This window comes from Mus caroli, unplaced genomic scaffold (genome assembly GCF_978045245.1).
Source record: "Mus caroli unplaced genomic scaffold, Mus_caroli_1 scaffold_15, whole genome shotgun sequence".
Taxonomy (NCBI): Eukaryota; Metazoa; Chordata; class Mammalia; order Rodentia; family Muridae; genus Mus; species Mus caroli.
The window spans coordinates 24,154,960-24,182,227 of NW_028227270.1; the positions used below are offsets into that span (position 1 = coordinate 24,154,960).

General features: G+C 45.4%; 1 protein-coding gene across 1 annotated transcript in view; it reads left to right on the plus strand.

The window, feature by feature from the left end:
- Hexb (hexosaminidase subunit beta) overlaps window positions 1-27,268 on the plus strand; it is a 27,871-nt gene continuing 603 nt past the window's right edge. The window contains exons 1-14 of the mRNA XM_021180112.3: window positions 1-1,049; window positions 4,683-4,828; window positions 5,660-6,255; window positions 9,890-10,035; window positions 12,809-12,874; window positions 14,655-14,701; window positions 14,936-15,046; window positions 18,147-18,248; window positions 20,099-20,228; window positions 21,999-22,179; window positions 23,113-23,199; window positions 24,911-24,983; window positions 26,251-26,425; window positions 27,145-27,235. Coding sequence (XP_021035771.1) covers window positions 6,020-6,255; window positions 9,890-10,035; window positions 12,809-12,874; window positions 14,655-14,701; window positions 14,936-15,046; window positions 18,147-18,248; window positions 20,099-20,228; window positions 21,999-22,179; window positions 23,113-23,199; window positions 24,911-24,983; window positions 26,251-26,425; window positions 27,145-27,235 — 1,445 coding nt within the window. The 5' untranslated portion in view covers window positions 1-1,049; window positions 4,683-4,828; window positions 5,660-6,019. The remainder of the gene's footprint in view (window positions 1,050-4,682; window positions 4,829-5,659; window positions 6,256-9,889; window positions 10,036-12,808; window positions 12,875-14,654; window positions 14,702-14,935; window positions 15,047-18,146; window positions 18,249-20,098; window positions 20,229-21,998; window positions 22,180-23,112; window positions 23,200-24,910; window positions 24,984-26,250; window positions 26,426-27,144; window positions 27,236-27,268) is intronic.

Genomic DNA, 27,268 nt, shown 5'->3' on the forward strand with positions numbered 1-27,268 from the left:
TGGGTGTTTTGTCTGTATGTACATCTGTGTACCACATGCATGCCTGGTACCCTCAGAGGCCAGAAGGGTGAAGTATTCCCTGGGACTGGAGTTTCTGGCAGTTGTGAGCCACCAAGTGGGTGCTGGAAATTGATCCCCAGTTCTTTTTGAGAACAGAGTTCTTAACTGCTGAGCCATCTCTCCAGCAATCTTCTAGCATCTATTTACTTACTAAGTTGCCTTCTTGTGATTAGACATACTGTAATCTCTGATTACACATATGCACGTTCGCCCTAGCTAATCGTTATAAAGGTCTTTGGAAAATTATACAGCGACATTAATCTCTACTACAGAAATATTCTCTTTGTATCACTTTAATATTTATGTAGTCCATCGCGTCTATCTCAAGTTTTAAATGCTCCCCCTATATTTGTTTTCCCATGCATAAATTTTAACCTCCCATTACTTCCAAAGTCAACTCCAGGGAATTCTGACTCGGGAGGTTTTATCAGAGTCCACCACCGTCTAGATTTAGTGACAAAAACACTACCTGAAGAGTGGAGGAAGAGACAGGTCTTGCCTGTCAGTGGGCTGCACAAACAAGTTCTTCAGGCGTGCCAGGCGTGAGCCACACACCGGCATCCCGGCTAGAGCGCGACCGCCTCTGCACCGAGCCTGCCCCCAATTTCCGGGCCAATCCCCACTCGGAGGCGGAGCCCGGGCGGGGAGCTCGGTCATCTGACTCGGTGACCCGGGCACGGATGCTTTCTTCCCAGCGACCCAGACTGGAAGGTTGGTCCAAAGACTCTGCCTAGCCAGACTCGCGGAGCAGTCATGCCGCGGTCCCCGCGTCGCGCCCCCGGGCTACTGCTGCTGCAGGCGCTGGTGGCGATGGTGTCGCTGGCCCTAGTGGCCCCGGCCCGACTGCAACCTGCGCTATGGCCTTTTCCGCGCTCGGTGCAGATGTTCCCGCGGCTGTTGTACATCTCCGCGGAGGACTTCAACATCGACCACAGTCCCAATTCCACAGCCGGCCCTTCCTGCTCGCTGCTACAGGAGGCGTTTCGGCGGTGAGCAGCCCCACCCAGCGGGGAGGGGACCTAGGGCACAGAGAAGGATCGCCGGGCTACTTGGGTCTCACAGGACTGGAAGACACCATGACTAGCCAGTCTAACTTAGGTCCAAACTTTACAGACCGAAGCCCAAGACTTGACCTGTTCTTGCTTCTTCCTTCCCGCCCTAGGTGCTCAGGGACCCTACTTAGCATGGTTCAGAATAACAATGGGCGGGGCGTGATTAACTCCTTTAATCCCAGCACTTGGGAGGCAGAGGCAGGTGGATTTCTGAGTTCGAGGCCAGCCTGGTTTACAGAGTGAGTTCTAGGACAGTCAGGGCTACACAGAGAAACCCTGTCTTGAAAAACCAAAAACCAAAACAAAACAGAATAACAATGGAACCGGTGACTCTGCTGGAGTCAGTTTGTTGGGCCTCAGTAGGGCAGATGAGATGGCTCCAGAGATAGGGAGGGAACAAGGTCCTAGCCTACAAAGTGAACCTCCTCTGAGTGCATCCTTAGATACGGATCTTTTAAAGGCTCTAGGTATCCCCAGTGTCACTTTCAGCTCCGTATCTTTAATCTCTTATAATTTTTTTCGTTAAGTGTATATGACTGCATGAATTTACGTGTACCACATGTGTGGAGATACCTGCAGGTGCCCAGGGCAGGAAATTTTGGCGTGAGCCCCTAAAGCGGGTGCTGAGAGCCCAACCTGGGTCCTTTGTAAGAGAGTAAGAGTTCTAAACCTCTGAGCTCTGAGGTGGGAGTCAGGGGAGTGGGGGAAACCTTAAGTTGAAACTTTATGGGAAACCTCCCCCTTCCGAGCTATGTTCCATACCTAATAATGTTAGGTAGTCTTTCCAAATGGCCTTTCAAGTGGCTCTTAAGTAACATCTGCTTTTCTTCTTGTTTTCCCAACACTTAGCAGTAGTTGCTCTGTCTTCCTCTCTGATAGGTTTTCTAAAAACCTTTGCCTCATTTAGCACTTAACATTTTAGAGTCCTGTCAAGCCAGGCATTCTCTGGGCACAGAGTGCCAGCCATAGGTAGGCACCCTTGCCAAGAACAGGGGCTGTGCTAACCTATTGGTTGCACGATAGATTGTATTTGGGGCGATATTTGAATGAGATCCCCCTCTGCCCTCTCAATTCGAGACCTGGGCGGAAGGGTCTGCCCCCTGGGAACTGTAATTTGGTGCTAGCTGTGTCGCCTGCTTTCACTTCTTCTCTGTGTCTGGTGCATATAGCTATAACTTGATTTTGCTTGCAGGACACCAAACAGCTGACCAGGGAATGCAAAACAAAGTTAAGGGTGGGTGTTTTAGGCTCTTTGCTGTGGAAGGTTCAGTGGAAGAGGTCCTGAGACATGCAGCAGAAACAGCGGGGTTCTCTGCCACAGAAAGGCTAATGCTTTGCTTATAATTTGCACAACTAAGAGGGTACTGTCACCCTATTTTGGAGGCCTGCTCAAAAAAGCCTTTGGAGTTGAATTGCTAATGGGTTAGAATGCTTTGTGACCCACAGGTAGAGTGGAAAAATGTACAACTAAAGTGCCTGGTAGTATTGGGGTATCCCGGATTGTAGCCCAGCCACTGGACTGAGTACCGTCTGAAAACCGGCTTGCTTGCTTTAGAGCTGACGGTCAAGCTGGGTTTTCCTTTTGCCTTGCTTGAGCAGGCGAGTTACTTGTTAATGGATACAAGTGACAAAGGCTTGAGTCAGCTAGGAGGTAGTTTGAAAACAGGCTTGCCATCTCAACATAAGACCTGGTCATTGTCATCTGGAGGGTTTGTCCAACTAATGTGTGGCCAGTGTGGGAAGCAGCTAGTAATTGCACCTGGCGTTGTTTGGAAGCTGGTTGGGTTTTTTTGTTTTTGTTTTTTTTTTTTTTGAGACAGAGTTTCTCTGTGTAGCCCTGGCTGTCCTGGAACTCACTCTGTAGACCAGGCTGGCCTCGAACTCAAAAATCCACCTGCCTCTGCCTCCCAAGTATTGGGATTAAAGGCGTGCGCCACCAGCTGAAGCTGGTTGAAAGTGTTGGCTGAGCATTCTAGGAGTGACTCTGGCAAGCATGGTAGGGTTGGAAGTCTCTGGAAATGCAGGAGAATTCAGGGAACCCCAGGCAGTGAACATTCATACAAGCTGTTCAGAGTTCAGCAGCTTCTATCAGTAAGAGCCCAGGCCTCATCATAAACACGGCTTTCTGCAGAGATAGTTTGGCTGTTGAACGCATGGCTACTTCCTCTGCCTCGGAAAAACTACTGAATAGTAGACACTCTTTTGGGTTTTGCTTTTGTTTGAGACAGATGTCATTGTGTAGCCCTTGGCTGGCCTCAGACTCATCATGTAGACCAGGATGACCTCCAACTCACAACAGCTTCTGTCTCCTTAATGGTGAGATTAAAGGTGTGGACCACCACACCTGACCTGGAGCTCTTGTTTTAAAAGGATAGCTTCATTTTTTTGGTTCCTGGAAGGCTAGCTAGCCAGCACCTAACTCAGACCTCAGACCACTAATTAGTGGTTCCTCCCCGACACTTACCCTCCCCAGGCCCTGCCCAGTACGAGGAAGGCCCTGCACACACAAGCCAAAGCTGTACCACTCGAGCCACACCCCTAGCTCCTTTTAAACTTTTTTAATTTTAAAAAATATTCTTTTATAGCTGGGCGGTGGTGGCAAATGCCTTTGATCCCAGCCCTTGGGAGGCAGGCGGGTCTTTTAGTTCAGAGCCACACTTATCACCAGATGAGTTACAGGGCAGGGCCGCACAGGGGAACCGTGTCTTGACAAACAAAAGACAGTAACAACAAAAATGATTTTATGTGTATGGATGTTTTGACCGGTTGGGTCTACATTCCATTTGTGTCCAATGCCTGTTAAGGCCAATCAAAATTGGTTGTGAATCCCTGTGAGGGTGCTGGGCATTGAACTCAGGTCCTCTGCAAGAGCAGCCAGTGCTCTTAACTGCTGAGCCATCCCTCCAGTCCTAATTTTTTTTTTTTTTTTTTTTTTTTTTTCTGAGACAGGGTTTCTCTGTATAGCCCTGGCTGAACTCACTTTGTAGACCAGGCTGGCCTCGAACTCAGGTCTGCCTCTGCCTCCGGAGTGCTGGGATTAAAGGCATGCGCCACCACGCCCGGCTTCCAGTCCTAATTTTTAGTTTTCTTTCTTTCTTTCTTTCTTTCTTTCTTTCTTTCTTTCTTTCTTTCTTTTTTTTCTCCTATTTATTTATTGAGACAGGGTTTCTGTGTAGCCCTGGAATTCACTCTGTAGACCAGGCTGGCCTCAAACTCAGAGATCCACCCACCTTTGCCTCCAAATCAAAGGCATTCATCACCACTGCCTAGCTAAAGTTTTTAATTATGGTTTTTTATATATATATATATATGTATATATATATATACTTTAAAAATATTCATTTTCATGTGTATGGATATTTGGTATACGTGTATGTCTGTGCCCTGTATGTGTGCAGTGCCTGTGGTGTGGACATCGGGGTTTTCAGAAGGATCCCCTGACAGTTTCAAGAGTGTCTTGAGGAAGAGCATGGTTAGATTGAACTGGCTAAAGATTTGAGAGCTGACTTCTATGTCTACCGAGCACCTACGTACTGTTTGGTTCATTATTTAACTGGATTTCTCCCACAGATATTACAACTATGTTTTTGGTTTCCACAAGAGACATCATGGCCCTGCTAGATTTCGAGCTGAGCCACAGTTGCAGAAGCTCCTGGTCTCCATCACCCTCGAGTCAGAGTGCGAGTCCTTCCCTAGTCTGTCTTCAGATGAAACCTGTAAGCACCGATTGTAAAATGCAGCCGTTGTAGAACGTTGGTAAATTCAGTAGTAAGTACGGAAGGCAGGGCGATGACCCTGTCCTTCACCCCAGCCCTCAGAATTAACTACTGCCATTTCAGGTGTCCATACGTATGTTGTTTATTGCAGCAAATGTTTTGAATGAGTACAAACATTAATATAAATGTTTAGTTAATATGATATATGTGTTTTATTAACATTTAATTAATGTTTAATTAATACACACACACACACACACATATATATATGGATCACACATATATACACTGGATCACAGGTGAGCCCTCTAATTCTGGATTGTAGTTCATTCCAGATATAGACAAGATGATAAGCGGGAATAGCCCCCACAATGTGTATGGGTGTTTTGTCTGTATGTACATCTGTGTACCACATGCATGCCTGGTACCCTCAGAGGCCAGAAGGGTGAAGTATTCCCTGGGACTGGAGTTTCTGGCAGTTGTGAGCCACCAAGTGGGTGCTGGAAATTGATCCCCAGTTCTTTTTGAGAACAGAGTTCTTAACTGCTGAGCCATCTCTCCAGCAATCTTCTAGCATCTATTTACTTACTAAGTTGCCTTCTTGTGATTAGACATACTGTAATCTCTGATTACACATATGCACGTTCGCCCTAGCTAATCGTTATAAAGGTCTTTGGAAAATTATACAGCGACATTAATCTCTACTACAGAAATATTCTCTTTGTATCACTTTAATATTTATGTAGTCCATCGCGTCTATCTCAAGTTTTAAATGCTCCCCCTATATTTGTTTTCCCATGCATAAATTTTAACCTCCCATTACTTCCAAAGTCAACTCCAGGGAATTCTGACTCGGGAGGTTTTATCAGAGTCCACCACCGTCTAGATTTAGTGACAAAAACACTACCTGAAGAGTGGAGGAAGAGACAGGTCTTGCCTGTCAGTGGGCTGCACAAACAAGTTCTTCAGGCGTGCCAGGCGTGAGCCACACACCGGCATCCCGGCTAGAGCGCGACCGCCTCTGCACCGAGCCTGCCCCCAATTTCCGGGCCAATCCCCACTCGGAGGCGGAGCCCGGGCGGGGAGCTCGGTCATCTGACTCGGTGACCCGGGCACGGATGCTTTCTTCCCAGCGACCCAGACTGGAAGGTTGGTCCAAAGACTCTGCCTAGCCAGACTCGCGGAGCAGTCATGCCGCGGTCCCCGCGTCGCGCCCCCGGGCTACTGCTGCTGCAGGCGCTGGTGGCGATGGTGTCGCTGGCCCTAGTGGCCCCGGCCCGACTGCAACCTGCGCTATGGCCTTTTCCGCGCTCGGTGCAGATGTTCCCGCGGCTGTTGTACATCTCCGCGGAGGACTTCAACATCGACCACAGTCCCAATTCCACAGCCGGCCCTTCCTGCTCGCTGCTACAGGAGGCGTTTCGGCGGTGAGCAGCCCCACCCAGCGGGGAGGGGACCTAGGGCACAGAGAAGGATCGCCGGGCTACTTGGGTCTCACAGGACTGGAAGACACCATGACTAGCCAGTCTAACTTAGGTCCAAACTTTACAGACCGAAGCCCAAGACTTGACCTGTTCTTGCTTCTTCCTTCCCGCCCTAGGTGCTCAGGGACCCTACTTAGCATGGTTCAGAATAACAATGGGCGGGGCGTGATTAACTCCTTTAATCCCAGCACTTGGGAGGCAGAGGCAGGTGGATTTCTGAGTTCGAGGCCAGCCTGGTTTACAGAGTGAGTTCTAGGACAGTCAGGGCTACACAGAGAAACCCTGTCTTGAAAAACCAAAAACCAAAACAAAACAGAATAACAATGGAACCGGTGACTCTGCTGGAGTCAGTTTGTTGGGCCTCAGTAGGGCAGATGAGATGGCTCCAGAGATAGGGAGGGAACAAGGTCCTAGCCTACAAAGTGAACCTCCTCTGAGTGCATCCTTAGATACGGATCTTTTAAAGGCTCTAGGTATCCCCAGTGTCACTTTCAGCTCCGTATCTTTAATCTCTTATAATTTTTTTCGTTAAGTGTATATGACTGCATGAATTTACGTGTACCACATGTGTGGAGATACCTGCAGGTGCCCAGGGCAGGAAATTTTGGCGTGAGCCCCTAAAGCGGGTGCTGAGAGCCCAACCTGGGTCCTTTGTAAGAGAGTAAGAGTTCTAAACCTCTGAGCTCTGAGGTGGGAGTCAGGGGAGTGGGGGAAACCTTAAGTTGAAACTTTATGGGAAACCTCCCCCTTCCGAGCTATGTTCCATACCTAATAATGTTAGGTAGTCTTTCCAAATGGCCTTTCAAGTGGCTCTTAAGTAACATCTGCTTTTCTTCTTGTTTTCCCAACACTTAGCAGTAGTTGCTCTGTCTTCCTCTCTGATAGGTTTTCTAAAAACCTTTGCCTCATTTAGCACTTAACATTTTAGAGTCCTGTCAAGCCAGGCATTCTCTGGGCACAGAGTGCCAGCCATAGGTAGGCACCCTTGCCAAGAACAGGGGCTGTGCTAACCTATTGGTTGCACGATAGATTGTATTTGGGGCGATATTTGAATGAGATCCCCCTCTGCCCTCTCAATTCGAGACCTGGGCGGAAGGGTCTGCCCCCTGGGAACTGTAATTTGGTGCTAGCTGTGTCGCCTGCTTTCACTTCTTCTCTGTGTCTGGTGCATATAGCTATAACTTGATTTTGCTTGCAGGACACCAAACAGCTGACCAGGGAATGCAAAACAAAGTTAAGGGTGGGTGTTTTAGGCTCTTTGCTGTGGAAGGTTCAGTGGAAGAGGTCCTGAGACATGCAGCAGAAACAGCGGGGTTCTCTGCCACAGAAAGGCTAATGCTTTGCTTATAATTTGCACAACTAAGAGGGTACTGTCACCCTATTTTGGAGGCCTGCTCAAAAAAGCCTTTGGAGTTGAATTGCTAATGGGTTAGAATGCTTTGTGACCCACAGGTAGAGTGGAAAAATGTACAACTAAAGTGCCTGGTAGTATTGGGGTATCCCGGATTGTAGCCCAGCCACTGGACTGAGTACCGTCTGAAAACCGGCTTGCTTGCTTTAGAGCTGACGGTCAAGCTGGGTTTTCCTTTTGCCTTGCTTGAGCAGGCGAGTTACTTGTTAATGGATACAAGTGACAAAGGCTTGAGTCAGCTAGGAGGTAGTTTGAAAACAGGCTTGCCATCTCAACATAAGACCTGGTCATTGTCATCTGGAGGGTTTGTCCAACTAATGTGTGGCCAGTGTGGGAAGCAGCTAGTAATTGCACCTGGCGTTGTTTGGAAGCTGGTTGGGTTTTTTTGTTTTTGTTTTTTTTTTTTTTGAGACAGAGTTTCTCTGTGTAGCCCTGGCTGTCCTGGAACTCACTCTGTAGACCAGGCTGGCCTCGAACTCAAAAATCCACCTGCCTCTGCCTCCCAAGTATTGGGATTAAAGGCGTGCGCCACCAGCTGAAGCTGGTTGAAAGTGTTGGCTGAGCATTCTAGGAGTGACTCTGGCAAGCATGGTAGGGTTGGAAGTCTCTGGAAATGCAGGAGAATTCAGGGAACCCCAGGCAGTGAACATTCATACAAGCTGTTCAGAGTTCAGCAGCTTCTATCAGTAAGAGCCCAGGCCTCATCATAAACACGGCTTTCTGCAGAGATAGTTTGGCTGTTGAACGCATGGCTACTTCCTCTGCCTCGGAAAAACTACTGAATAGTAGACACTCTTTTGGGTTTTGCTTTTGTTTGAGACAGATGTCATTGTGTAGCCCTTGGCTGGCCTCAGACTCATCATGTAGACCAGGATGACCTCCAACTCACAACAGCTTCTGTCTCCTTAATGGTGAGATTAAAGGTGTGGACCACCACACCTGACCTGGAGCTCTTGTTTTAAAAGGATAGCTTCATTTTTTTGGTTCCTGGAAGGCTAGCTAGCCAGCACCTAACTCAGACCTCAGACCACTAATTAGTGGTTCCTCCCCGACACTTACCCTCCCCAGGCCCTGCCCAGTACGAGGAAGGCCCTGCACACACAAGCCAAAGCTGTACCACTCGAGCCACACCCCTAGCTCCTTTTAAACTTTTTTAATTTTAAAAAATATTCTTTTATAGCTGGGCGGTGGTGGCAAATGCCTTTGATCCCAGCCCTTGGGAGGCAGGCGGGTCTTTTAGTTCAGAGCCACACTTATCACCAGATGAGTTACAGGGCAGGGCCGCACAGGGGAACCGTGTCTTGACAAACAAAAGACAGTAACAACAAAAATGATTTTATGTGTATGGATGTTTTGACCGGTTGGGTCTACATTCCATTTGTGTCCAATGCCTGTTAAGGCCAATCAAAATTGGTTGTGAATCCCTGTGAGGGTGCTGGGCATTGAACTCAGGTCCTCTGCAAGAGCAGCCAGTGCTCTTAACTGCTGAGCCATCCCTCCAGTCCTAATTTTTTTTTTTTTTTTTTTTTTTTTTTTCTGAGACAGGGTTTCTCTGTATAGCCCTGGCTGAACTCACTTTGTAGACCAGGCTGGCCTCGAACTCAGGTCTGCCTCTGCCTCCGGAGTGCTGGGATTAAAGGCATGCGCCACCACGCCCGGCTTCCAGTCCTAATTTTTAGTTTTCTTTCTTTCTTTCTTTCTTTCTTTCTTTCTTTCTTTCTTTCTTTCTTTTTTTTCTCCTATTTATTTATTGAGACAGGGTTTCTGTGTAGCCCTGGAATTCACTCTGTAGACCAGGCTGGCCTCAAACTCAGAGATCCACCCACCTTTGCCTCCAAATCAAAGGCATTCATCACCACTGCCTAGCTAAAGTTTTTAATTATGGTTTTTTATATATATATATATATGTATATATATATATACTTTAAAAATATTCATTTTCATGTGTATGGATATTTGGTATACGTGTATGTCTGTGCCCTGTATGTGTGCAGTGCCTGTGGTGTGGACATCGGGGTTTTCAGAAGGATCCCCTGACAGTTTCAAGAGTGTCTTGAGGAAGAGCATGGTTAGATTGAACTGGCTAAAGATTTGAGAGCTGACTTCTATGTCTACCGAGCACCTACGTACTGTTTGGTTCATTATTTAACTGGATTTCTCCCACAGATATTACAACTATGTTTTTGGTTTCCACAAGAGACATCATGGCCCTGCTAGATTTCGAGCTGAGCCACAGTTGCAGAAGCTCCTGGTCTCCATCACCCTCGAGTCAGAGTGCGAGTCCTTCCCTAGTCTGTCTTCAGATGAAACCTGTAAGCACCGATTGTAAAATGCAGCCGTTGTAGAACGTTGGTAAATTCAGTAGTAAGTACGGAAGGCAGGGCGATGACCCTGTCCTTCACCCCAGCCCTCAGAATTAACTACTGCCATTTCAGGTGTCCATACGTATGTTGTTTATTGCAGCAAATGTTTTGAATGAGTACAAACATTAATATAAATGTTTAGTTAATATGATATATGTGTTTTATTAACATTTAATTAATGTTTAATTAATACACACACACACACACACATATATATATATATATATGTATATATATATATATATGTGTGTATATATATATATGTGTGTGTGTGTGTGTATGTGTGTTTTAGGTAAGATTTAGGAAGTTCACCAGCGTCCCAAATGTAAAATCCAGACCCCAACCCCTGTATTAAAAAGAAAGACACGGGTACCCTGAGAACTAGAAGTGAGCCAAGTTCTCCTTTAGAGAGGTAGCCACATATACCAAAGACATTTACTTGCAGTGAAGACTTAAACAAAATCAGCTTGCTGTCCATTGGCAGAGGACCGGCTGAGCAGATGGAAATTTGCCAGACACAGACTGCCAAGCTGCTGAGTCGGGCCAAAGAAGGAGGGTGTAGAGGGAGAGGCTCCATTTACAACATAATACAACAGCTCAGAACTCACACGCAGAGAAAATTGTAGTTTGTTTTTTTTTTTTTTAATTGCACGATTGTGTATGTCAATGCCCAGGAGAAGAACTAACAACTAGAACTAAGTGAGCATCTCCAGGAAGGACTGAGATGTCTTTTAATTACTGGATTCTATATGGAGACTCTCGAAAGCAGTGCTATCCACAGTGCAGACACACACAGAAGGGGATGGCTGTAAAGTCAAAGCCATTTTCCTACTCTTCCAGTACACACAAGCAGAGTCACTGCCAAACCTAAGAATTTCGTTTTGAAATTAGAATCCTGTAGCTACATGTCTGAGTACTTAGCAGGTAAACCTTCTAACTACTATATATGATTGGATGAGTTCAGGGCCCTATTTATAGACTACTACCATATACTTTTTATATGAGTTTAGTCGGGGTCCTTTTTAATATTAGCAGACAGAACTCATCTATTGTGGGAAAAAAGGAGGCCTGCTTCAGTTGCACTCACAGAAGCAAAATGGTTCCGGTTCTGAGTCTGACATTTCGCTCACTCAGTGCTGCGGTCGGTCATCAGACTGAAAGGCTGTTCTGGTACAATTCTGTCAGCTGAGTGTGTCACATGAGTGATACCCATCTTTCCTTGCCTGCAGCCATCTGCCTTCTGGCAGTCTGGAGGTAATAGAAGGCGGTGACTCGCTCCAGATGTCCAGAGGATATGGTACTAAGTCATTAACTGCAGCCTCCAGGGCTCTAGCTGTAGCAAAGTTTGCACTTGGGCACCTGTAGTTCTCACTGTCTGTACCTTCTGTGCTCTCTCGCTCTCTCTCTTCTCTTTTCCCCTCTCTCTCTCTCTCTCTCTCTCTCTCTCTCCCTCTCTCCCTCTCTCCCTCTCCCTCCTCTCTCTCTCCTCTCTCTCCTCTCCCCCCCAACCCCCCATAACCGGCATGCACCAGACTGCATGCACTAAGACCAAATTTACCGTGGGTCAAACTTAGGCAGTGTATGATTCCAAAAACTGAAGGATAAGGCCCTTTTTGGCCTAGCCAACTAGAACAGTACACTCTTGTAGGTATTTTTGTTTTGAGACAGTGTTCCTGTTTAGCCCAGGGTGGCTTTGAGCCTATGGTTCTCATGACTTTACCTTCTAAGTGCTGGGATTACAGGCCCATTCCTCCCCTCCCACCGTGTCTGTGTGGAGTCCCATTCTTGATAGATATGGACTTCCTGAGCATGGCGAAGCTGAATTGAAAGCAAGTCATAGAGCAGATTTAAGATGACATCGGGGAAGGGGAAGTAGGTCGGATGAAAACAAAAGTACAATGATCTCGCTGGCCTTGGGGGAAGTGGGGAGTTTACGTAAAGACTGAGCACTGAAGACTGACATTTCAGATCTGAGAAAGTGAGGAGGTGTGAGGGGTGCCCAGGGTGAGTGAAGTGAGGCAGGGTCTGGGGGTTCAGGCTGGGGCATTTTGAGTTGAAGGAATCTACATGCGGCATGCTGGAGAAGAGAGAAAAAGGTATGTGATAATACCAACAGTAGGGGGCTGGAGAGATGGCTCAGTGGTTAAGAGCACTGACTGCTCTTCCAGAGGTCCTGAGTTCAATTCCCAGCAACCACATGGTGGCTCACAATCATCTGTAATGGGATCTGATGCTCTCTTCCGATGTGTGTCTGAAGATAGTACAGTGTACTCATGTAAATAAAATAAATCTTTAAAAAAAAAAACAGTAAAAGAAGGAAAGAAAGAAGGAGAGAGAGGAAGAAAGGAAGTTAGAAAGGAAGAAAGGAAGTTAGAAAGGAAGAAAGGAAGTTAGAAAGAAAGAAAGAAAGAAAGAAAGAAAGAAAGAAAGAAAAAAGGAAAAGAAAGAAAGAGAGAAAGAAAGAAAGAGTAAAAGTGTAGATAGCCGGGCAGTGGTGGCACACACCTTTAATCCTAGCACTTGGGAGACAGAGGCAGGTGGATTTCTGAGTCCGAGGCCAGCCTGGTCTACAGAGTGAGTTCCAACACAGCTAGAGATACACAGAGAAACCCTGTCTCGAAAAATCAATCAATCCATCAAACAAACAAACAAACAAAAAAGTGTAGAAACTAGATTGTGCATTGTTCTGGGATTAACAAAACTCACTAACCTTATCCCACAGATTCTCTGCTTGTACATGAACCAGTAGCTGTCCTCAAGGCCAACAGAGTTTGGGGAGCGTTACGAGGTAAGCTCTGTGCAGTTTCACTGTCTCTGCAGTGCAATATGTGTTCCTTTGTAAAATCAAGCACAGCAAAATTGTGAAGAACTAGCTTGAGCACTTAGATCCCTTCAGCCAAATGCTGCCCCAAGCTGAACCCCAGTGACGTTTGTCTCACCTGGGTGAGTCCCAGGTCATAGTCCAGGCAGCTGAGCCGTTCACGCCAGGCCCTGCCCTCATCTTCTCAGCGCTGAACAGCCAGCTCAGAAACACAAAGCCTTCAGTACTCAGGGGGTTTTGTTTGTTTTTTAGGGGGAAGGTCTGGGGGTTGGATTTTCAAGACAGGGTTTCTTTCTGTAGACCTGGCTGTCCTTGAACTCACTGTGTAGAGCAGGCTGGCCTCCAACTGAGAATCCTCTTGCCTCTGCCTCCCAGCTACTCCACCTCTGCCAGGCATGGACTTTTCTTCTTTTTTCGTATGTCTTAGTTCCTCATCTGACCTTTTCAAACACTTGTGGCTAGGTGTTTATTCAGAGCATCAGACAGAAAATATTCTGAGGGTTAGGTAAGCAGGGTGGCAGGCAACACGTTTCCATAGACATAGATAACAATAGCCAGTTGTAATGAACTAACCTTACTCCTATCCACTACGCCCAGGAGAGGCACAGAAGCGCATCCCAAGAGTAATTCTTTGTTTTTGAAGAAACTGGGGTCACAGACTCCCATCTTGTCGTCTTGGAGTTTCCTTAGAAGTGCTTTCAGAGCTCCTCCTACAGCTCCATTCCTGGTGTGGGCTCCAATCCTGGACTGTCATGTTACAGAGCTCTCAGTAGCCCCAGTTAGTTCAGCTTTGGTTTGGGCTCAGCCTATTCCTTCTTACCACCTTCAGGAGCAAGTACCTGTCTTCTCCAATGTTCTATGCCTATGGATTTAGAAACATCAGCAGGTTTATAGGAGCAGAAGGAAATGGAAATGTGCTGCAACCTCTTTCCACCCCAGAAAGTTCCCTGGGTGATTCCTAAGAGAGTTTGAGAGATCCCCGAGCAAGAAGATACCTGCTCACTCTAGAGACAGATGGTTTCAGTGAACCACATTCCGGAGTCCTGTTGCTCCTCACATTCGTGTCTTGGGACCTTGTTTGGACTGGCTGCTCCTTGGCAAATGGAGTGAGGGCAGCCTTGCCAGGGAGGACTAGGAGGATTGAGAGAACTGCCTGGGAGGAATGTGAAGACTGGGAGCACTCACTGTCTGTGCCCTGGGGCCACACAACCTTGGCATCCGTAGGATCAGGGTCGGAGTTATCTGTTTTTTCTTTTGGTTTTTGGAGGCGGAGTTTCTCCATGTAGCCCTGGCTGTCCTGGAACTCACTCTGTAGACCAGGTTGACCTCGAACTCAGAGCTCTACCACCTGCCTCTGCCTCCCAAATGTTGGGAATAAAGGCAAGGGCCTCTGCCAGCAAATTTAGGTACTTCCTGAAATGACCAGTCCTTTAGCATAAACATTCTTTCTTTGACTGCTTTGCACGTATTAGGGAGTTACTATTTCATTAAGAGGCGTTTGTCTTAAAAAAAAAAGTAGAGGGGACTGGTGTGATGAGAGCAGGTGCACTTACTCACTGGAGACAGAAACCGTGGGATTGCTATGTTAGGAGAACATTCGTGATTACAGGAGTGCTACATTTTAGAAAATGTGAGTGCGGTGCTTGCTTTTTAAACTATTTCTCCTGTGGTTATGAATCTGTATGGACACTACTTTTATTTCCATTTTGTATCTTGCAAATAACACAATGCCTTTTACTTCCCCCAGGTTTAGAGACGTTTAGCCAGTTAGTATACCAAGACTCTTTCGGGACTGTAAGTATTCCTTTGTGTCTTGCTGAGGCTGGTTGGACAGGCACTGATGTTAGAATGCAGCCTACCGAGCTGTCCTTCTGAACGTTTCTTTTCCCAATAGTTATCTTATAAAGTTCATGCACTTTTGGGTCCCATCGCATTTTTATGTGATGCTTGTAGATGGTTGTAGTCTTTGTTGAACTTGAGGAGGAAAACATTCAAAAAAATAAATAAAAATTTTATTTTGTCTTCTAGTTCACCATCAATGAATCCAGTATAGCTGATTCTCCAAGATTCCCTCATAGAGGAATTTTAATTGATACATCTAGACACTTCCTGCCTGTGAAGACAATTTTAAAAACTCTGGTAGGAGATTGCTTTATCAGATCCTTTGCTCCTCTGCCCCAATGGTTACTTTCTTTATGTTTCTTGAACCGGCTTAGAAGACTAGAAAGACTTGTTTTTCTTGTCCTAAATCTAAGCACTGGGTGTAGGAACACCTTTCCTGATAACAGAGTGTCCCTAGGTGAAATAGAGGCAGATGTGAGAGGATCTCCCTGGTGGTGCCATTGGATCACAGACAACATGAGTTGGCCAAGACTGCTAAGAGAATTTTTGTTTGTTTGTTTGTTTGTTTGTTTGTTGGAAGCCGGGGTCTTGGTGTGTAGCCTAGGCTGCTTTCAAGCCCCTGGGCCATGGGGTTACCAGCATGCCCTGTGTTCACTGAGATAGATAGGCAACTTTAATACTCCCTTTGACACATGTGTCTGTTCTCATTACCTAGACCACAGCTCTCGACATAGCTTGGAATAAATGGCTATAGTTTTTAAGGGGACCTAGAAAGGGTTCAAGGAGTGGCTTTTTTCCTTTGGAAATGTTCCAGAGAGTATATGGGACCTTGGGGTGGAGAGATGGGAGGGTTGATTATAACTACCTTTTCTTGGGGGCTTTTCATTGGTTTGTCCCCACTACCACTTGCCAACCAACTCTGTAAGCTGCCTAAGCTTTTTTAAAAACTACAAAGAACTTTCATATATTCTGCAATCAAGAATATATGAATAAAATTTATGAATATGTGAATAGAAATATGAAATCTATGAATATAAAATTTATAGATATATGAATTTGAAGCTTATGATTTAAAGATTTTTAAATACTTGCTCAATTTACTTAAAGCGTGTCTTTGCCCGAATCTCCCTATTATAGCGCCTGATGGGCACCTGCGGTGGGTTACTCAAATATTAGCTTGCATCTCCTATTAAAAGAAAAGAAGGCATCTTAAAATAGCTTCCATGCAGTTATCAGGAACAGGAAGCTAATCCCATGTGCCCTCTGTCTACTCAAAATGCAGATTCCACGGCTGGTGGAGCATGGCCACCTAGGGCCTGTGTTGAACTTCCTTGTTCCATTTCCTCATTGACTTCCAGCCTGGGCTGCTCTTTCCTCATTTTGAAGGATTGTGATATTTTAAAAGTCCAGTTACTTTTAGAACATGTCTTAGCTCATCTGTTTCCCACTTGAGCTCCTGTTTCCCCGGCAAGAATAAAGCAGAAGTGGGCTGTGTCCTCAGACAGTATCAGTCAGCCCGCTGTCTCACTACGGGTAGTATACACCCGGGATGGCTGAGATGTTGTCTGCAATGTTTCTCCACTGTCAAGTTAATTTCAGGATATTTAGTGCTTTTAAGCACCCTGTGGGAGAAATGGTGAGACTATGTAAGAATCGCCGTAGCTCGTATGCTCACCCACTCCTGGTCCCTGCCTCGTCAGAGGGTTGCTGCTATGACCGGTCACCACGTGGTGATGTCCCTGTTTCCATCGCCTCTGGCATTTGGTAAATCATCTCCCATGGGAAGGCAGAAAGTCCCTTTCCCACATTATGCATTATTTTATCAGCCTGGATGACCATTTTGCTCCATGGATTGTAATCTGTTAACACCCCATATATAATTGTCAAGTTGGTCCTACTACGGCCGTCAGAAGCCCATCATTTATCCTTTTGAGGTGCGCCCCTCAGTCTCTGTACTTTTGGACCCATGATGTCCCAGGTTTATGTTGCCCTGTTTCAGTTTAGATTCTGGCTTTTAAAAAAGGAACCCTTTAGTGGTCAATATTTCAAAACATGGACTTGGGCTGTGGGGGTCAGGCAGTTATTCCAACAAAGGTATGTCCTGACCTTACAGACACTGGGAAACATACCTATGCATGTGTTCAGTTTATTTATGTGAACATATATGTATACGTCTTCCCCTGTGCCTCTCTGTCTATATCATGTGCTGGTTTAGTACAACCCAAGAGTCAGATCCAGTTGCTGCTGTGGACCAGGACAGACTGCGTTGACCCTTGGTTCTCACTTCCAGTTAATCTGGAAGACGTCTTTCTATGGCTTTCGAAGACGTAAAGATCCTCCACCCCCCACCAACAACGGGGTGCCCTCAAACCAGTTAATGTTGTCCACCTGGAGATAGTGTCAGATCCCAGAAGCTGAAAGCTTGGTTCCCAAGGCTAGCCCAAGAGGTTTACCTAGGCTTGTGATATGCATCTACAAAAGTTCAGTTAATTTCCGTGAGTGGCTGCCCGAACTTAGAGAAACACACCTATCCGCCTATTATAAAGGTCACTGTAAGGGCCACAGGTGAGGAAAGTCCTTAGTGTTGGAATTTGGAGACTGGGCTCTTAGCCCTCTCTGGGCATGCCGCACTCCAGGAACCTCCTGTGTCCAGGAATGCAGCAACCCTGGAATTGTCCTTTGAGGTATGTGAGTCTCCACTGCGTAGACATGGTGCAACAGGAAGTGTGTCTAGACAGGAAGGGTCTGAGCAAAGCCCAGAAGTCCTGCAGCTTCAGGATCCTCTCTCTGTGCAGCATTCCTCCCTTGGGGTACAGGACAGGTCCCCTGTGGAATAAGTAGGTCTATCAGATGAGATAGGTCAGAGAATTTCATTAAGGCCAGCTCCAAGACAGTTTATTCCTTCGTGGTATACATTACATTTACTACATCAAGATGCCTAGGTTTTCTGCAGGCATTTGCTGGGCCTGTATTGAGCCTAGAATAGATTTCACCTCTGAGGGTTATCACCTTTCACATACATGGGAACTGTAAGCTTTATATTCCCAGAAGTGCCTTGTTTCTCCTGTGCTCTTCTTCCTAACACAATCTCGGCCTCTTCAGCCTCTATTCCTGGCTCCCTGACATAATGATTAAGTCATAAGCTTGCTCTCTGACACAGCAATATCTCAGCTTCCTGTATACAATGTATATGCTCTGGGGAGGGCTCTAATAGAGATGTATCATGTTGAGTTCATATGAAGAAGCATTTATACTTTCTCTTCACTGTTTCTTTACTAAAAGAAACTACAAAAAAAAAAAAAAAAAAAGCACTGATTGGAAGCAATCCCACTGTAGACAGAAGTAAGACGTACTGTTTTCTTCTGTGGTACAGAATTTTCCCCATGTTTGCTTGCAGGATGCCATGGCTTTTAATAAGTTTAATGTTCTTCACTGGCACATAGTGGACGACCAGTCTTTCCCTTATCAGAGTACTGCTTTTCCTGACCTAAGCAATAAGGTGAGTAATTCATGCCATTGTTATCTGTACACAAACATCTTCAGCATAGCTTCACCAGAAGGTCATAGTTCAGTGGTTTTTTTTTTTTTTAATAAATGGAACCAAAGTGTAACAGTTAGGTATTTATGGTTTAAAATATTTTTTTAGCTTGCTGCTTAGCATTTTATTTCCAGAAATCTTTTTGTAATTGTTATACTTATATACTAAGTACTAAGATTATTACTGTAAATGTTATTATAAACATAATCTCTGGGAGCAGCAGACATAGTTTAAAAGCTTAGTGTTGAAGACCTGAGCAGTTCATGAATAACATTAGTCAAGACATTCAGCTAAGTAATAGGACATTTATTTTAAATAGGTTTGGAAACATGTAAATGACCTTTTTTCTAAAAACACATAAAAAATAGGATATTTTGGAGATTTTTTTTTTCTTGTTAAGACAGGGTTCTCAGGCCCAGTGTGGTGGTACATGCCTTTAGGAGACAGAGGCAATAAGTTTGAGGCAGGCCTGGTCTACACAGTGGGTTCCAGACAGCCAGGACTATACAGAGAGACCTCTCAACAAACAAGAGCCAGTGTCTCTCCTTCCTCAGGCTGGCCTTGAACTTGCCATGTAGCTGAGGATGACCTTGAAAGTGGACCCCCCTGCTTCCTTCCTCGTGCTGGGGGTATCTGTTGTGTTCAAATGGATTGCTCTAGAGCAGTGGAGCTGGGGAGCTCACCCCTGGGTCTCAGTTTAATCTCCCTGTAGTAGAGAATTCCAGCTGACATCCAGAGAAGCTACATGCCTTGTCCGGACTCCTGTCTGCGGGCACAGTTCCAGCTCTGAGGCTGTGTCCACTCTAGGCTGATGCTTTTCTCCTTAGATGTGCACTTTCAAACACAGAGGGGCAGAACAGTTCCATTGGCTCAGTATGCAGGCAACTCCAGCCATCAGTCCGTGACAACTCTACCCTTCCCTCCGCCTGTTATTCTGAATCACACCCCAGACTTATCTCACTTGTGCAAAAGTTTGGCTTCACCTAGACAGCCTTCAATGCTCATATTTAGCCAAGTGTCTTTTCCTCCCTTAAAAAAAAATTATTTTTTACTCATTTGCATTGGAACCTATAAGATCCATGCATTGTGGATGCTAACATGTCTGCTAATGAATTCCCTTTTCTTATTGTAAATTATTGAAGAACAATGGAAACCAATGGTATCCCTGTCTCTCTGTGCTGTCTTGTGCTGGCTACATTCCACAGCATCAATTAACTATATGTTGACTTGGGGTTTGAAGGTCAAGATGACTTCTACAACCAGAGCCTGTGTTATGAGACATGTGCTAACCCAATGGGCCTTTATCATTATTTACAACTAGTATGGAGCACTAATCTTCAAGTGATACAGAGAGACTGAGTTAATATTTAAACACAATTAAGTTCTTATTGTTTGGGGGGGGATGGGTATTTAGGTGACTGTAATTAAAGAGATTCAAAGAGAAGAATGTGTGATTTTATAATAATGGGTGAGTAGTTTTGACTCTAAACTTGACAGTGGCAGTGTTTTCCAAGGTTTAGCTTTGAGGCAAACATTTCGCTTGTTTTGCTGTTTCCACAAAGTTGAAAGTAGCAGTGGAAGTTCTTGAAGCAGGAGGCACTGAGAGTCCCCATCAGTGAATCCTGAATTCAACGGGCAGAAATTCACTTGTTTCTAGAAAATCATTTCTATTGATTTCTATTCTGAAACCACGAAGCATCCACTGTTTTATACTTGATGATAATAGAAAACCTGGCCAGCAAAGGCTAACAGAATTGTTTACAGTTCCCAGGACCAAACCCATCTTGCACATCTTAACTTGCATATTCCAGGGAAGCTACTCTTTGTCTCATGTCTATACACCAACCGATGTCCGGATGGTGCTTGAGTACGCCCGGCTCCGAGGGATTCGAGTCATACCAGAATTTGATACCCCTGGCCATACACAGTCTTGGGGCAAAGGTAAGGAGTTTGTTTTACAGATTGAAAAGGGGGCCTCTGTCTCTTAACAGTTAGGTAGTTGTTAACTGTTGTTTGTGCAGTGGGAGCTCAAATGCTACAGATGGGGTGAAGTATTTTGTGTCCCTTCACAATCACTGTCGAGATTCTGCCTCAAGTATCAAAGCTGGGTGAGGCAGAACACTGGAGCACATGATGACTTAGTTCCGTGTTATTGGCTGACACACTTTGGGGAGAGCCCAGAGGGGACAGCATGAGGCAAGGCACGCAGAGAGAGTATGAGTGGGAACAGCGTGGGCCAAATTCTAGGCGCTGTCATGGATGCTGATTACAAATGTGGGCTCTGGGGCCAGCCTGTTCGCATGTGTATCCCACTTTAGTCATTTGGAGAGTGAACCTTGGGCAAGTTAACACTTCACCTCCAGTGTCCCCATCTAAAATAGGGCTAACATTTCTGAGTATCAAATAAACAATAGAAAGTATACAGCACAGGACCCAGCTTAACAATTTATAATTGTTAAGTACATAGCAATATCATGGTAGACATGGAAAGCAATGGGAACTGAATTGGAAAGGCATCGCTGAGGCTCCCGGTGATAGTGGTGGGCTTTGGCAGCATGCCCTGGAAACCAGTGTAAACCTCTGAGTAGAGAAGTAACGTGGTTTGGGTCTCACCTGGGGAAAACCTTTGTGAAAGCAACAGATTGGAAAGACACCAGGGGTCCTACACTGGGAGGGTGAAATGGGCTTGAAAAGCAATGAGCAGAACCAGAGATGTTCTGGGAACACATTCAGGGAACTCCAGCAACCACTGACTCAGGAGAGGCCCACAGGCGGCCCTGTCAGAAACTAGAAAATGAGAGGGTTTTGTTGGTGTTGTTGTTAGATCATATTAAAAGGCAGCTAAGCTGGGCGTGGTGGCGTACGCCTTTAATCCCAGCGCTCGGGAGGCAGAGGAAGGCAGATTTCTGAGTTCCAGGACAGCCAGGACTATACAGAGAAACCCTGTCTGTCGAAAAAAAAAAAACAAAAACAAAAACAACAACAACAAAAAAAAGGGCAGCTATAGTTTCTATTTGTATTGAGCAGAGAATATGAACTATGCACTAAAGCACAAGAAAAAGTTTGAGAGTCACTGATTTCTGGAGGGGATACACCCTCAAAGTCTGCTAAAAACAGCACAGGGGAGCTGAGGAAGCTGCTCTTGTTTCCTAGGGAGAAACTGAGCAGCTCAGTGAATGCTGGGGCACGTGGCTGTCTTCCCTCTTGTAAAATTTCTACAGTGTCTACAATATAATGCCCAAATGCGCAAGGTTTACCGTATTTCCTGTTATAATGGTATCAGAGTAGGCCACACTCAATAGAAACCATGCTTTGAATATTGATCTTTCCCAAGTTAATATTACGATTGTGTAGACATGGTCCTGAAGGAGCCCCAGAACCCAGCACACACACACACACACACACACACACACACACACACAGATGTCAAAGTATGTTGTGTAGCTGACTTACATTTGTTGGGTTAGTGTGTCAAATGCATTTTGGACTATTGACAGTTTCACCTTGCTTATGAGGTTTATTGGTATTCAACACCATTGTAAGGGGAGGTTTACACTGGTTTCCAGGGCATGCTGCCAAAGCCCACCACTATCACCGGGAGCCTCAGCGATGCCTTTCCAATTCAGTTCCCATCAATAGCATAAAGATGTGCAAATTCAGGTCTCTGTGATTAAGATCCTTATAAAAATAAATCTTTGCACTTTCTTCTAGGACAGACAAACCTTCTAACTCCATGTTACAATCAAAAAGTTAAAACTCAAGTGTTTGGGCCTGTAGACCCAAGTGTAAACACAACGTATGCATTCTTTAACACATTTTTCAAAGAAATCAGCAGTGTGTTTCCAGATCAGTTCATCCACTTGGGAGGAGATGAAGTGCAATTTCAATGTTGGTATGGTAACTCTAAACCTTTATTTTTTCAGTTTTTGTTCTTAAAGTATCAATATACAGGATCCACATTAAAAAGGGATAATCTGAGGTTAAAAAAAAAATCTCTCCTTATAAGGATTTAATTATTTTAAAAAAATGTGCATTTGAGAGGTGTAACAAGGTAAGGCTTAAGGAAGAAGAATCAAGTAGAAGCTGGGCACATTGGCTCCTGCCTATAGCAAGGTCAAGTAGAAGCTGGGCACATTGGCTCCTGCCTATAGCAAGGTCAAGTAGAAGCTGGGCACATTGGCTGCTGCCTATAGCAAGGTCAAGTAGAAGCTGGGCACATTGGCTGCTGCCTATAGCAAGGTCAAGTAGAAGCTGGGCACATTGGCTCCTGCCTATAGCAAGGTCAAGTAGAAGCTGGGCACATTGGCTGCTGCCTATAGCAAGGTCAAGTAGAAGCTGGGAACATTGGCTGCTGCCTATAGCAAGGTCAAGTAGAAGCTGGGCACATTGGCTGCTGCCTATAGCAAGGTCAAGGGCCAGCCTGAGCTATAGAGTAAGACACTGACTCAAGAAAAAAAGAATAAAAGAATCTATAACCAGTGTTGGGTACATATCGATCGATTCCCTGTGCTCAGGAGGATGGATGTGGAGTGTTGCGAATTCAAGGTCAACCTGGGCTGTAGTGTGGCTATAGTGCGATTGTCTCAAAAAAACCTAAAAGACTGCGGATGAGATGAGTTTTGGTGGGAGGGGAACGACTAAGTAGGGAAGAATTCTCACGTTGTAAGGGCCTGGGGTGGAGGGTGGGCAGAAGGAGTTTGCGTTATAAGATTCAGACTCCCTGTGAGTATCCTACAGTTTGTATGACTGATGCTAGAGATGCATGCTGCTTCAAATAATGGCACATCCAAATGTTTCTAACATTTCAGTCACTGTTTTATTTAAGGGCATCAAATCCAAACATCCAAAGTTTCATGAAGAGAAAGGGCTTTGGCAGCGATTTTAGAAGACTAGAATCCTTTTATATTAAAAAGTAAGTCGTCTGAAAGCCTAACCATCAGTGTGCCTTTAGTTCTCTGCTTTACTTTCTCATCTTCTCCGCCCTTACAAAAGTGGAGCCACGGATGCCCGCTAAAGGAGGCAGCGCTGTACCCTGTTCTCTTTATAATGCTGAGCATTTGCATTGAGGAGAAGCCGGCTGCTTTTTGAGAACTCAGCTCCGAGCCCTGGCTACCCTTCCTCTCCCGCACTATCCAGGCGCTAGAACTCACGCCCCTTGTCCTACAAGACCTGGAGCAGCTCTTTTGCTCCTTACCATTGCTGCCCATGCCTGTTGGCATTGATCAGAATTGAAGGCAGCTGGCTGCAGCTACATTTCCAGCATTCCACAGCCAGGGGATTGGTACTCAAGGGGTGGCTGCCTTGTTAGAAAATCCAGACAGAGCACTTCCCGGGAGTTTGGTGGACAGTGCTGTTCTGCTGGGAATTGGCACATTTTTCCCATAGGGACCAGACCACCCTTAAGTGCCATGGGCCATATGGAGTTGCAAATCTTTTTTAAAAAGAAAGGAAAAAAGAAAGCATTGCAGATTTTAAAACCCATTCTTAGCTGAGCCAGAGAAAGGCTGGCTGCAAACTGTGGTTTTCTAGGCTCTGCTCTGCGCAGATGCTCAGAGTTCACACAGAGTTCCTATTAAGCTGTTGTGTGATATTGTTTGTTATTGACGAGCCGCATTCTGTGCCAGCCAACAGCTGGATGTTACTGCTGTGACATGACAGACTAGGTGACAGTTTCCTTTCTTCCAAGAATCCTTTGGAAACCCAAGAGATGACTAGAGTTCTGTTAGGACTGTTTTATGCGGGTCTGAGGCCACTTCTCCTATTCCAGAGAGCAGGACTTACCTCTGCTGTGCTAGGTTCCAAAGGGTGGGCTATGTGCGGTGCTACCCAGCTTTGCTTGGCTCTTCTATACCAGTGTTTCTCAACCTGTTGGTAGTGACCCCTTTAAGACCACTGGAAATACAGATACTTACATTATGGCTAATAACAACAGCTAAATTAGTTATGAAGTAACAACAATAATAATCTTATGGCTGGGGGCCACCTATAATAAAGGGTCGCAGCATTAGGAAGGGTGAGAGGCACTGCTCTATTAAGATGTGTCACAAACCCAGGGAAGGGAGCTCAGGGCTGGGGCTGCGCACCCCGAGGCGCTCCCTGAGGGACCTCTGGTCATGTAAATCACACTGAGACAGTCTGAGCTTAATCAGAAGGAAGGGGGGGGAGCTGCATCCAAGCAGACTGAGTGTCTCTCTCACTCGGTGGTGGCTATGGAGGAGACTGGAGAACTCTGCCACATTGTTTAAAGAGGCAAACTAAGTCTTCTATGCAGGAGGGCACGACATGTATCCCAAGCATGGAGTGCTGATCGGCAACTCCTGCCTTGGTGCTTTAAGCCTGTAGTGTTTTAAGGGAGTTAACTTTGTGTGTGCAGTTTCAGTCTAGTCAGCAAGACATAGTCTCAAGTTGTCTTGAGGTTGAAGAATTTTTTCCATCTTCCATGTCCCTTCCCCTTTTCCTACCTTTCTGTGCTACCTGGACTACACAACATAGCTGGTTCTACATAGCCATTTAATACTTTGATATGGTACCTTGCAACATTTCATGTTCTTGGTAGAAAACATGTATGTTTTAAGAGTGTTAACTTTGTGATCCTGAATAACTGACCATTTTTTCAATGTTAGGATTTTGGAAATTATTTCATCCTTAAAGAAGAACTCCATTGTTTGGCAAGAAGTTTTTGATGATAAGGTGGAGGTAAGAACCAGGAAGACTCCATCTCAGGCCTGGAGTGATGGCTCAGTGGGAGGGTTATGTTAGCCTGAGGACCTGACTGGGAGCCCCAGCACTGGCTTTCAGAGTTGAATGTTCTGTCAGCAGTCAGGACAGACGGACAGAGATGGGGTGAGAGGGCTCACTGTTCATGCTGAACTATTTGCTACAGACAGACTCAAGGAGAGGAGCCATTACTTCAGTTATGCACCTCCTGGTGATCCTCTCCGGCTCCACAGACAGCACCAGTACAGCGCTCAGACTCAGACGGAATTAAAACTCATCAGCCATCAGCCAGCCGAAGGGACTGAGGGAGAGTCAAGGCAGAAACTAATCAGTATGCATCATATACATACGATGTCAAGAACAAACTTTTTAAAAAGGGCCAAGCATGGCCTAGTGTGTGCCTGAAAGCCAAACACCACCAGGTGCTGGGACGAGAGGGTTGCTGGGACTTGTTAGCCTCCAGCATAGCTCAGGCTCAGCGAGAGCCTTTCTCAAGGGAATCAGGTGATCAGAGCAAGACAGCACCCCTACCCCTGCACACGTATGCACACATTATACTATGCAGATACGAAAATCCATCAGTACTATAGACAACTTGCTCTTCTTTCCCCAACTCCTGTTGTCTCACAAGTTGAAGTAATCTGAATTAAGTTCCTTTTGGTTTTTAAGAGCAAAACACAACAAATGAGCTTTTTAAAAAACAATGTTAAAGTGGTTTTAAAATATGTAAAATCAGGACTGGAGAGATGGCTCAGTGGTTAAGAACACTGATTGCTCTTCCAGAGGTCCTGAGTTCAAATCCCAGCAACCACATGGTGGCTCACAACCATCTGTAATGAGATCTGATGCCCTCTTCTAAAGTGCAGGCTTACACACAGGCAGAATGCTATATACACAATAAATAGGTAAATCAATATATACTTTTAAGAAATATTTTTTCTGACAAAATTATTTCTTACAAGCCCAGCTGCCACTGTTACCTTTCTGGTGACAGTGTCATGGTTCCAAGTTAAGTAGAACATTGCTGTGGTAGAAATAGATTTGAGGTGCAAATCTTACCCATCTCTGAAATATTAGCTATAGTCAAAAGTTAAATATCCAACTTTGAAGGTTAATGTGAACACCACATGGCACTGATCAAGAAAAAAGGACGTATGATTTTTCTAAGATCTTAGAAATCTATGTTTACCAATTGTGATCCCGTGACCCTATAAGACTGCATTTACTGGACCCAATTCTCTGACAGCTTCAGCCGGGCACAGTCATCGAAGTGTGGAAGAGTGAGCACTACTCATATGAGCTCATGCAAGTCACAGGGTCTGGCTTCCCTGCCATCCTTTCTGCTCCTTGGTACTTAGACCTCATCAGCTATGGGCAAGACTGGAAAAACTACTACAAAGTTGAGCCCCTTAATTTTGAAGGTAAGCAAAGCAAACATCATGTAACTCCCAGTCTCCTGAATCTAATCTGGATGCTTCTCCACTGTCCACTGTCCTGAGGGGGACAATGTGTAGTCTGAATGAAATACATAGCAGGCCCTTAGATTCTGCCCCTGTTTTCATGCAGTTGCTTTTTGTATCCGAGATGTCTACGTGCGTTAACTTTGAAAGGCACCTACGTTGCACGTAACTCCTAAGTAAGGCTTTTGGTCCCTTTACTAGCAATTCTATTTTATATAGTTTTTGTATTTCAGTCTTTAGAAAATGATTATATGATTAAAAAGTTTCAAAAATATTGATCCACTAGAAACTATGGCTTTCTCTAGAAAGCATTTTCAGGATCAAAAAATAATTATAAAAAATAGTTCTTAAATACTCCCTTTTGTTTTGTTATGAAATACCAAGGAATAAGTATAGTGGTAAGCCCGTTAAAATGAAGCTTGTATTTTCTCAAACACCACTAATAGGGAATGCGGGGAGGGGCTGAATGTGGGGTCCAAACGAGTCTGTGTGGGACCCTAGGGGAAGCATCTGCGCCCCAGGCTCACCGCAACCCTCTATTATGTCGAAGAGCACTGAGCCAGGGTGGGAATAAAGGCTCTGCTGCCTACAGGAGGGCACAGAGCGGATGTAGGAGGACTCTAGAAAGGAAACCAGGGTTGTACAGCTTAGCCTCTCTCTTACCCACTGTCGTCGTGCAGGCTCTGAGAAGCAGAAACAACTTGTTATTGGTGGAGAGGCTTGCCTATGGGGAGAATTTGTGGATGCAACTAACCTTACTCCAAGATTATGGTAAGGAATTAAGGTGGGGCTAGCCGGCCTGAA